Source organism: Triticum aestivum, chromosome 7B (assembly GCF_018294505.1).
Source record: "Triticum aestivum cultivar Chinese Spring chromosome 7B, IWGSC CS RefSeq v2.1, whole genome shotgun sequence".
Taxonomy (NCBI): Eukaryota; Viridiplantae; Streptophyta; class Magnoliopsida; order Poales; family Poaceae; genus Triticum; species Triticum aestivum.
Window position 1 is genome coordinate 206,518,356 of NC_057813.1, and position 11,691 is coordinate 206,530,046.

At 43.6% G+C, this 11,691-nt stretch overlaps 1 protein-coding gene and 2 long non-coding RNA genes across 8 annotated transcripts; 1 reads left to right on the plus strand and 2 right to left on the minus strand.

Moving 5' to 3' along the window:
• The first annotated feature begins 354 nt into the window (after positions 1–354).
• On the plus strand, positions 355–3,085 carry LOC123156406 (tonoplast dicarboxylate transporter). Of its 2 annotated transcripts, XM_044574539.1 has the most exons (6): positions 360–871; positions 970–1,459; positions 1,773–1,816; positions 1,958–2,053; positions 2,129–2,639; positions 2,749–3,085. In XM_044574539.1, the coding sequence occupies exons 1-6, from the start codon at positions 428–430 to the stop codon at positions 2,781–2,783; spliced, it is 1,620 nt and encodes a 539-aa protein (XP_044430474.1). In that variant the 5' UTR covers positions 360–427; the 3' UTR covers positions 2,784–3,085. The 2 variants fall into 2 exon arrangements, with proteins under 2 accessions (XP_044430473.1, XP_044430474.1); XM_044574538.1 differs by having other exon boundaries at positions 355–871; positions 1,958–2,639.
• LOC123156407 (uncharacterized) lies at positions 2,419–10,939 on the minus strand. 5 transcript variants are annotated; one of them, XR_006478040.1, is made up of 5 exons: positions 10,838–10,939; positions 10,005–10,222; positions 8,195–9,580; positions 6,668–7,770; positions 2,419–2,656 (listed from the first exon to the last, which is right to left on the minus strand). It is a non-coding gene; the product is annotated as an uncharacterized lncRNA (long non-coding RNA). The 5 variants fall into 5 exon arrangements; XR_006478043.1 differs by lacking the exon at positions 2,419–2,656 and having other exon boundaries at positions 3,634–7,087; positions 7,170–7,770; XR_006478041.1 differs by lacking the exon at positions 2,419–2,656 and adding an exon at positions 3,634–5,923.
• Positions 10,940–11,085: 146 nt separating this feature from the next.
• Positions 11,086–11,691, minus strand: LOC123156408 (uncharacterized). The gene is made up of 3 exons (XR_006478044.1): positions 11,580–11,691; positions 11,247–11,425; positions 11,086–11,156 (listed from the first exon to the last, which is right to left on the minus strand). It is a non-coding gene; the product is annotated as an uncharacterized lncRNA (long non-coding RNA).

Below are 11,691 nucleotides of genomic sequence, written 5' to 3' on the forward strand. Positions count from 1 at the left end.
GCTCTTGGACTGGTGGTTATCACTCGTCAGTACTGCATTCCCGCTCGGTTGCCGCAACAAAATCTTTCTGAATATTGTTACGTTTATTATCCGACTCCTGGAGCAATGATCTTATTCGTCACAGTACAAATTATTACGAACGAGCAATGATCAACTGAAACAGACTCTGGAGCGATCATGGGATGCGACGTGGCCGCGACTCGTCACCTCCCGATTTCCTGGCCGTCGCGTCACCAGCTTCTCCATGCTGCCGTGGCCACCTGAACGATTGACCCCACCGTTCTCGCCATGCCCGGAACTAATCCGGTTGCCTAATCATCCATGGGGGATTTATCCTGGCCACTTGTCACGCCATTTCAAGCTTGGCCTTGCTATAAGGCCACACCGCAGACGACACGCACGCCTCAGTAAGACGACGACGAGGGCGATGGAGAAGCCCGGCAGCTTCGGCGGGAGCTCGTCGGAGGACGCGGGGACGTCCCTGCTGCTGCCGGTGCATCGCGACGATGCCACAACCACGGCGTCGTCGCGCTTGAGGGCTCTGCTCGCGCACAAGTACCCTGCGATCGCGTCGGGGCCCGTGGCGTGCGCGGCCATATGCGCGCTCGTGGACCTCGGCGGCGCACACGGCGCGGCGCCGCGGAACATGCTGGGCGTGCTGGCGTGGGTGTTCCTGTGGTGGGCGACGGACGCCGTGCCCCTCGCCGTGGCGTCCATGGCGCCGCTCTTCCTGTTCCCGGCCTTCGGCATCTCCTCCGCCGACGCCGTCGCCAAGGCGTACATGGACGACGTCATCGCCCTCGTCCTCGGAAGCTTCATCCTCGCCCTCGCCATCGAGCGCTACCACATCCACCGCCGCCTCGCTCTCAAAGTGCGTGCGCAAGCGCAAGCGCTAATAAAAAACTTTTCCACCACGCACTCAGCGAGTAGAATTCTTGGCGCCTAAACTGATCATCACGCATTGCGCAGATCACGCTGCGGTTCTGCGGGGACCCGGTGCGGCCGTCGCTGCTGCTGCTGGGGATCACCGGCACGACGGCGTTCGTCAGCATGTGGATCCACAACACGGCGTGCACGGTGATGATGATGCCGGTGGCGACGGGGATCCTGCAGCGGTTCCCGCGGGGCGGCGCCGGCCAGGAGGAGGAGGAGCAGGAGGTGCGGCGGTTCTCCAAGGCGGTGGTGCTGGGCGTGGTGTACGCGTCGGCGGTGGGCGGGATGGCCACGCTGACGGGCACCGGAGTGAACATCATCCTGGTGGGGATGTGGTCGGCTTACTTCCCGGAGAAGGAGCCCATCACCTTCAGCTCGTGGATGAGCTTCGGCCTCCCAATGGCGCTGGTCATGTTCTTGGCGCTCTGGGTCACCCTCTGCTTCATGTACTGCTCCAACAACACCGGAAAGGCGCTCTCTGCCTACCTCGACGGAACCCATCTCAGAAGGGAGCTCAGCTTGTTAGGTACCTTTCCTTTATTGTCTTCACTAGCCATTTTTTATTCTCTCGCCTCATCTTCTTTGATTGTCCCTTTAGGCTCTGTTCGGTTAATCCCATCCTCGGGTGGATTGGAGGGGATTTGCAGGGATTTTGGCCTGTAGGAGATTAATTTCCCCTCAATCCCCTTTAAATCCACCTCAACCGAACAAGCCCTTAGGCATATCCTCTCTCTAGTTGTTTGTCCAAGTTTCAGTTCCAGCAGTTTTAGCTCAAAACACAAATACATTGTCCAAGGCGATGCATAGTTGTCTGACGGGGTTAGCATCTTCTATGACAGGTCCAATGGCTTTCGCGGAGAAGATGGTCTTGGCCGTGTTTGGGGTAAATTCTACTACCAATCAATTATTATATGCCAATAGAAATTTCAACTAGCAAAGAAGAGTGTGCTTTCTGTCACACAATATGGACCTGCTACTTGGCCATTAATCATTAAAAACTCGTAGAAATGGATAACTTTTGCAGGGTCTAATTGTGCTGTGGATGACTAGGAACCTAACAGATGACATTCCTGGGTGGGGAGTCCTCTTCCACAATCAAGTTGGGGATGGAACAGTCACGGTAAGTGCGCAAGATAATCATAAAGTTGCTGAGCCACAGTATTATGGAGGAGCAAACAAATCGCTTGCGACGCAGATCATGATGGCTACGTTGCTGTTCATAATCCCGAGCGGGAAGAAGGAGGGCGAGAAGCTCATGGACTGGAACAAGTGCAGGAAGCTCCAGTGGAACATCGTGCTCCTCCTCGGCGCCGGCTTCGCGATCGCCGACGGCTTCAGGACCAGCGGCCTGACCGGCATCCTCTCGGACGGCCTCAGGTTCCTCGAGGGCGCGCCGACGCTGGTGATCGTGCCCGTGGCCTGCGTTTTCAGCGGGGTCATCACCGAGTTCATGTCCGACGACTCGACCCCCACGCTGGTGCTGCCCCTGTTTGCTGAACTGGCCAAGTCCATCGAGGTGCACCCCGCTCTGCTTATGATCTCCGGCGCGATCGGGGCCCAGCTGTCCTACTTGTTTCCCACCGGGTCGCCGTCGAATGTCGTCGGCTTCAGCACTGGCCACATCACCATCAAGGATCTGGTGGCCACTGGGTTGCCCCTCAAGGTCGTCGGAGTTACAGCTCTGACGGTCTTGCTACCAACACTAGGTAATTAACAACGCTTCCTGCACCAAGCACCATGAGGAATTAGTCGTCCATCGGTAACTAAGTGATGATGCCTCTCTTACATTTTTCAACTGTTAATTTGATCATGCAGGGTCAGTGATTTTTGGCATGGACAACAAGTCCTAGCTAGGGACATGGATCATGGATGCAAGTTCTGGAACCTTTCAACCTTGGTCTGGCAGGATACTGAGGTTGAACATCAGTTTCAGCATGTCATGACTCATGACTGCACCTTGCTGCTGGTTCGGGATATGGTTTGTAACTTTGCATAGGATTAAGCAAACGGTTTTGTACAAGGTGTGTCTGTGTAAATATATGTATTCGAAATATGCCCAATGTGAACATATTTTTGTATGGGCAACTATGTCTATCAGGTAAGCTTCAATAATTCAAAGAACGACAGAAATCCGAAAGCCAAGCTGATGAAACACATTCTAGATTTTGACATCTGAAGACTGGAACCTCATCTTCAAAATAAACGCCTGTTGTATTTGGAAGCGGCAGGGAACACAATCATTAGGGGCGAAATTATACTTATCCATCGTATGAGTGAAGAACAGACAGGCCTTATCCACTCCACTTGGAGTAGCCAGTTGTTCTTCACAGAATATGTAATCAGATGCTTCAGAGACGTTGAATATCAACCAGAATATGTGGTGGTTCAGGAAAGATGAAAAACCTGACGTTGTCAATCTAACCTGTGGTGATAAGTACCATCAACTATTAAGGGCTCGTTTGGTAAGTCGAGATCCACCCGGGATCCCCTTAATTTCCCTGGGTAGAAAATCCCGATCTCAGCACAACAGAAGAATTTTCCCCATCTCTCCACCTATCCCCGATGGGATTTGCTTCCCTGGGAAATATTCCCCAGCCTACCAAATGAGCCCTAACTGTTTTGTTTTATATATTTGTGTCCCTCTCATATGGTGCAAATAAATAGAAATTGTAGATTTTGACATCTGGAGACGGGAGCCGCTACAAACATCACAATCATTGGATTTGCAGAAGCTGCAAAATAAGTTACAGTAACAAACTCTGATACATGGTTGGTGTTTATTTTTTCCTTATATGGCCTACATGGTTGTTGTTGCTAGTGCTCTGTTCGACTGAAAAGTCAGTTTTTGTTGGGATCTACACTTGTTTTGCTGATTCTAACCTGCACATATGCACTATTGATTGAAAATCTCTTGGATGAACGCTCTACGCTCTACAGTTCTGTGACACCCTTGGGGAAATATGTTGATGATTCCCTGGAAAGTCTAGTCAGCGTGCTATCTCTACAAAAGAGCACATCAGGAAAGAAGAGTACAAAGCTGTTCCACATCGTTGGATCAGTTAACATCTGTTCCTACGTTAGTACTGTATCTTTTAGGTACCTGCAATGTTACGACGCTGGTTTTACCGTAGAATTTAAGTGGAATACTGACTTGCATAACACGGGTTAACATGGTATGGAGAGAGTTTCCACTCAAATAACTACACTCTGGAGTCTATACCACTGTAATTTGCAGAGAGATTGATTGTATGCATTACATCCTAACAAAAAGTTGAAGTACAAAGAATGCTCCCTGCAATCTTGAAAAGTCAGAACTGTTGGAAAGCAGCAAACCTACACCGTTAGTTTCTGGATATAAGTAAATTAATATGTCACTTGTTGGACCATCCTATCACTGCAAATAATGTGGAATATGTTAGTTCGTCACATTCCAAAAAGTCGATTAAATGGGACCGATGAGTTTCTGAAGACTAGTCACCTTGCACGTAAATTGAGTTTCTTTCCTATAAAACTAAACTGAACATAAAGGTAGCTCTTTAATACTTGCAACTATAGTGTCGTGAACTTGGATTTAGGGAAGTACGTAAAACTCACTAATACTACTAGTAAATTGCCCGTGCGTTGCCACGGGCTAGAATATGTACAAGTAAATCAATTAAATAGTTTGGTCATTTGTAAGGTCGATGCTCATTTCTTCCTCATCATCCGCCATGTTCGAAAATCAAATGGGCCTCCAGCAAGCTCCCCAAAATTCAACCCTCTGGCAATCTGGGGGAAAACGTGGTTTGTTCGGACTATGCACCATGTTATCTCCAACACGTGGTCCAAAAATGTATCACCCACGACGTACCCTTCCTTTTTCTTGCTGGACCCTTCCCTTCCTGGTTTTCTCTCGTAGCGGGACATTTTTCACTGGAGCCCCCTCCTTTCAAAACGGATGATGTCCACCTCACCTTCGCCATGACGCCCTCTCTCCCTTCCATCATACTTCCCCGCGGACAGCCAAAGAGGAGTCCCACCAACCAACCTGCTGTTGCCTGATCCCCTCCCCTCGTGTTCATGTCGATCCATCACCACCATCAAGGAGGACGAGACGTGCGCTGCCCGTGACATCCCCAAGCCAAGAAGGCAGAACCGATGTCGCCTCAGCCATTGCCATGTTGTAACGTAAATAGTTGAATTGTGCATTAACAGGAAACAAAAATATGATGTATATGCCACTGTTTCCGTTATTAACTCTTGAACCAACCAATACATTTACCCTTCTAACTAAAAAATTGAACGATGCAAAAAATGAATCGCTCGCTCATGCAATTTGCTACAAAGTCATCTGTAGTGAAATGCAATTTGCCAAAAAAAATTAATGTATGGAAATTACTCGCCCCAGACAGCCGTAATTTAACATACTAACCCAACCCGCATACCGCTCACTCTCAACCCTCACTTTTATCACAAAATCCGCTAACTCTTGTTCCAAGTGAGCCAATGATCAACACTGTAGACAAGGGCGGCAACAGTGCCGGAGCTAGCCAAAAAATCAACTGTGGGGGGGGGGGGCAAATGCTAAAAAAGTTCTAATCAAATAGGTTATTTTTATTGACAAAATTCAGAAATAGCTGTCGGGAAATTAATTAATTAACAGACAAAAAATAAATGTGTGCTAGCGCCAGCACGTTACTGCTACGGATCCTTTTGATCACCATCAGCGATGCTACACTTATGCTCAACTCATACGGGATTGTTGTTACGGGAACATGTGTCCATATTTGGTTGGAAGTTGGAATGAGGAGGACCCCACAGTGAAAATCAGGGGACACAGAGATTGGTGGGGAGAGAGTCCGTATTAGCAAACCGTGCAATGCTAGCCGTAAGTGTAGCATTTTTGGATCACCATTAGCCTTTTTATTCACAGTAGACACATCCAAACCCCATCGTCAGGCTTCCCAATCAATTGGCAGCACTTGGGGCGAGGGGTTACAGATGTCTTGGGCTGCATCAGGGCAGGTGTGCATGCAGTGGGAAACAGACGAGTCAGGCTTCCCCTCATCGTGATAGATAGCAAGGACAGGTTGCACACTTTATAAACTTATGAAATCATGACACTAAATAAATATTTATTTTTTAGCTGGCATAAAGTCAATCACCATATGTAGATTCTATTTTTCTTATCCTTCCTTTTTTGTTTTGTTTTGCTTTGTTTTCCTAAGAAGGGGAGCCTTGTCGCAGCGGTAAAGCTGCTGCCCACGGGGTCAAGTCCTAAAAATAACCTCTTAAAGAAATGTAGGAAAAGGCTGCATACTATAGACCCAATGTGGTCGGACCTTTCCTCGGACCCTGTGCAAGCGGGAGCTACATTCACCAGGCTGCCCTTTTTTGCTTTGTTATCCTCAAACCTTTTCCTTTTCGTTTTTTGTATAATTCTTTTGTTTTCTTGATGCAATAAAAAATATAGTAGGGCCATGAATTAGTGTTTTTAGGGTAAAAAATGTAAAGTCAATCTATTAATCAGCGTAATTACTCATGTTTGGAACGAACACTACATAGGTTCTCACTCCGGTTTATCTAGTATCTGTGCTTTCTTATTTTTTAACCGGACAATAAGGCTCCGTTGGTGGTGTAAAACTTGGCAAAGAATAATCTAATAACACCATGCCGGCCTTCTTTATTTAGCATTAAAACATTGCACTACAGATTGAACACTACAAGCGGCCCTTGAATACAAGAAGTTTCTTACCTTTTTACCTGGTTCCGCTCTCAGCTCAATCCAATTCTCATAGGCCTGTTGACATATTCCATTAGCAGCATACAATTCACCATTTCATTTTCCCAGAAATTCTCTCATCCTCACAAGATTTAAACCATTCATCTATTCTCATCAAGGGATTCCAAATTTTTGAAAAGTAAACCAACTCCCTTCTTCAAAGTCTAGAAAAGAGAACATGGGTCAGCATGAAACTTGATGAAATTCAAAACAGAAAATAACATGTCCCTTTTGATGGAATGCTTCACTGGTTTCAGCCATTGAGCCCATATTGGTACACACTTGCTTCCTTTGGGCATTCATTTCATTAATCTCTTCAACGGAAAAAGCTACTCTTCATTAAAAAAAATGGTCTCATGTTCCATAGTATTCTCTTTCCTCACGAGTCATGATCTAAAAGATCAGAATAGTTTTAAGATAAGATGCCAGATAAAAAAACCATAATAGTGTAACATGAGAAAGGGAATACAGTCACCTGCGCAAAATTATTACAAACTCCTTAATTTCTTCAACTGAATTTGCTTGACTCAACTGTAGAATCATTGAGCATCCACTATCTAGACCAATCATCTTATGAGCCGACAATATATAAATCCAAAAGTAAGAAACATGCTAAGGAAAGAAAGGGAGATATGAACGTTTGGCGGTCTGTTACTTTTTTTCTTGCAAACATTAATTGCATCTCTTTATTGAGTCAAATTATTCACATGAATTTGCATCTTGTGCCCTTGCACAGGCGTCATCACCCACAAGTTCTGGAACCTTTACTACGAAGTACTTATGTGGACTAATGAACCTGTATATTTACTATGAAGAACACCATTAGAGTAGCAGAGATGTCACTACCAGCCATGCCCTAGAATATACTCCCTCCGTCCGGAAATACTCGTCGGAGGAATGAATGTATCTAGATGTATTTTAGTTCTAGATATATTCACTTTTATGCATTTCTTCGACAAGTATTTCCAGACAGAGGGAGTATGAATCACCGATGCCACCGTGGCACGTCACCTCAAACACCTATGGTATCATATTGTGCAGCAACTACGCATCGGCCAGCGACATCTTGATGTTCCCTGTTTTAGAAAGATGAAAATCACATATATGTAGACAAAAAAAAGTCAAACATGCTAGAGCGAGAAGTAGTTTCAGGTGTAGCAATACTAAAGAAGACTTTTGCGGTTTGCCTCCAACAAAACAAAGAACTGAGATTGTGGGTACATTTAGAATTCATTACAGTCCTCCGCAGTCCACAGTTTATGTCACCTTTCCTCACCAACAGTATGGATTATTAGTTACCACTGCTCATAGCTAGTTACTCTTCATGATCCCGGCAAGGATCACTTTACTTTTATATTGGATTTTCTGGTGCTAGTACACCATGCCAGCAAACATAATACATACATCTTCGTATGTGCCCAAAATTACCACATGGAAAGAAAATCCGAATATTTTAAGAGACTAATAACTCGATTTGACAACACAAACACTCTGGCACACCTGAGACTTTCTGCCTACTCAGGCTCAATGGTAAGCTGATTTTGTCATGTGGAAACGTAGAAAACACGACTATTTCATTGAGATTTCGACAGAAGTTCAGTGGATACTGGAAAGCGCTAACTCTGGCAGCAAAAGGAAATTCTGCATTAGGTTAGTAGGTGCTAAGAAATCAGTGATCAGTTTATGTACACCAATAAAGCTAGCAATTAGCAATATTAAAGTTTACAGTACACACTTGTATCATGAAAGTGGGGATCAGGAACATGTTCAAGTAGACAACCCTTCTAACTCAACGTAGAAGTTTGTATGATGGGGTAGAGTTAATCCCCTCATGAATAAACAATTCAAGAAAATTTCTATGGTAACATAAGTAATCAATTCCAGAACCGCAATGTAAGAGGGCAGATTTAATTGAAGAATAAAATTATATTTGCGATTATTTGCGATTGTTATTAAAGCAGTCATCATTCACAAATTTTGTTTTAACAATCTATTTAGGAAAAGAATGGAGCCAAATTTTCATATACGTAATGTTTTAATTGCAATGCATCATCAGTACATTCTTGACTCTTAGCTGGTTGTAAACTGCAAAATCTACAAAACAGTAATATGGATGGAAACTTAACCTAATGTAACCTTCACATAAAATGGTTTGTTATAATGGGATTAATTTGCGTATGAAATCTACCAGCTGAATCTACATGCCAAACTTTTTTATTTACATGATGCTTATGATCCACTAATAAGTTCAATTATCTCTTCTATGATGTAGTTATTCCACCCCTGCAAAGTTCTTAGGATAACCCAGATCCCCTGATAGCAGCACTTTCTCAACAGCTCGCAATCTGAATACTATTTCACTTCGGAGCTTCAATTATACAAGGATGTAAAGTGAAATACCGGCAAAGCTGAAAGGTATCGACAATCTCCCTCAGACCTCATAAAAGAAGTACAACAAGATTCCATGTTGATTATTCAAATCACAAAAAATGTATTGATACATTTTAGGTATGCAACAGATCACATCGGCAGGATGCTAAACAGTATGAAGAAATACGAGCAACTGATTTCAGTTACAAGAAAAAGACAGATTCAAATATCAACTTGAAACTCACAAGAAAATAGTGGTTCCTACAACATTATGGTTGAGTACCTCGGTAATTAGGTGCAGACAACATTCTAGGAAGTGGCATCATTCCATAGCAAAATGATAGTCTACTTACTTTAAAAGCAGCAGCATATATATGCAGCTTGAAAATTCAACATGCCTTCTAATGGCATTTTATTGGTCAGCAACTTCCACAGGACGATGCCAAAGTTGTAAAGATCCAGTTTATTTGTGTAGTAATTTTTTTCACCACACTGAAGTGTGACAGTGTTGTATAACTGCAAGGACATAAGAGAATGCGTCAGGTTTTGGATTCACAGAGATCAATGTAGAGCATCACTTCTTTGTTGTTTTCTTCTCTAATGCAATGATACGCATGCTTATGCATATTCTAGAAAAAGAAAGTGCTAGAGCATCAGGTTTCTCTTTGTATAGAAGAAGGTCCTCAAACCAGTGAGTTCTACAAACTTCAGGCAGGAAATTATCAAGAGGGCATACAAATCGAAGTATATTTCAAGCATACAAATTGGAAATAGAATGTGTTAGGCACCACAATGCTACATTTAACAGGCCAGCCTCTTTGACAAAAAATTGAGTGCTGGTATTTTATATGTCGACCAATTAATACATACAGGCAGAAATCACCCTCACAAATTAGTAAAACACACAAAATGAGTATATACGTAGAGAAGGAAGTTATACCTTGGAACATCCCTCACTAAATGATAGACTGGGTAATTTTGTGATGCTTTTACATAGAAGATAGAAGACCTTAAGAGCATGTACATGACAAGTGGAAGGTTATTCTCCTTTTTCATAGCTTCTAAAAAACAGGTTTTAGAAAGAGTTAAATCGGAGAACCCCACTGGGAAATTTTAGTCCACCGACCAGTAAAAGGGATATTGCCTTCCTGAAAAGTACTGAAAAATAACTGCTAATGACATGAATCAAGAGGCCATCAAAATTATGAACTATTCAATGAACGTTTCACAAAATAAATTCCATCAGATAGAACAAAAAAACATTGCTTTTAAATATATTTTTTGTTCTAGCAAGCGTTTACGGACTCTTCAGGTTCTTTAGAAGGTCACAAATCAGCGGTGAAAACAAGAAATATACAACCATCAATTTGGTGGACCCTAGTTAGTACTCCCTCCGTCCGAAAAAGCTTGTCCCAAGCTTGTTTTTCAAATGGATGTATCTATCACTAATTTGATGCTAGATATATTCATTTAGGGGACAAGCTTTTCCGGACGGAGGGAGTATAAAACTATTTTAAGTCATCGTATATTAATATGGAATATAAATGCTCTACAAGCTAAGCACATCCAAGTATATCTCCAGTTGTAAGTATAGGCAACTGCAAAAAATTAGGCTAGATAAAAAATATTATATTATGATGCCTTGTTGTTAATGAACACGTGATGACATCCTAAATTACTCACAGCCATACATACGCCATCATGAACAAAATAAGTGATAATAAAGCACTTTCAGCGTTTAGATAGAAAGTAAACATGTGTTAAACTTCCTACCTCCTAAAATAGCTCTTGCCTTTTGGATTGAATCATTGCCCGGAAAGACCGCTTTTCCTGATCCAATTTGGAACACAGGGGGCATGGTACTGTTATGCACTCCACCTAGATTTCATAAGATGGAAAACTGAATCAATAATGCACAACCTCAAGAAGACACAGTTGGTACAATTATCAAACCTGCATACTTTTTGGCTATTGTTGCAACATTCAATATTGTCTCTATAGAGAAAAAGGTAAAAGCAAGTCTTGCCTCTAAATGGAGTGTCCATTTATCTCGACACGCCCTCTGCATCAGGTACGTTGTCAAACGTTTGTTCTGTAACACAAAAAATGGTCATCAGGTACAATACATGCAGAAACGAACAATGGAACAGTTATACTACAAAACAAAAGTTGGGCACATAACCTATTACTTCTCTTGATATCAGTCTTCTCCACCTCCTTCCTGACCAATTCCCCGTGCCCTCTTTATAGCCCTCTAACTGACAGAAACTGATCTCCCCGATCCAGTGCAGAACAGCTGACCCTCTGCTGCATCGACAGTTGCTCCAGGCATCCGGTCACCTTCGAGCAGTGTGTTCCGAGCTGCAGGTTCCATCAGTAACAAAAAGACAGTCACTGGTTAAATAGAACCATTTTTATTCAACCTTGCAGACGCACATTTCAGTACGCAGGAATGCACGGGCGTGCTCACTCTGACCAAGCCGAATTGAGAAGAGATGAAGGGAGGAGGTGATACCTTGCAATAAGAGGTCCGGCATGGATTCAGATGCGGCACCCGTCAGCAGCTCCCCGGCCCAGTGGCGATTCCAGAAAGAAAATGAAGGGTGGGCTCAAAGTTTAACACCAAG

What these genes read in the sequence shown, in the direction of transcription:
- LOC123156406 (XM_044574538.1), top strand. Translation starts at nt 428, where the DNA reads ATGGAGAAGCCCGGCAGCTTCGGCGGGAGCTCGTCGGAGGACGCGGGG. An exon ending in TGGTCTTGGCCGTGTTTGGG is followed by an intron (nt 1,817 to 1,957) that starts GTAAATTCTACT and finishes TAACTTTTGCAG; the next exon opens with GGTCTAATTGTGCTGTGGAT. An exon ending in GGTCTTGCTACCAACACTAG is followed by an intron (nt 2,640 to 2,748) that starts GTAATTAACAAC and finishes TTGATCATGCAG; the next exon opens with GGTCAGTGATTTTTGGCATG.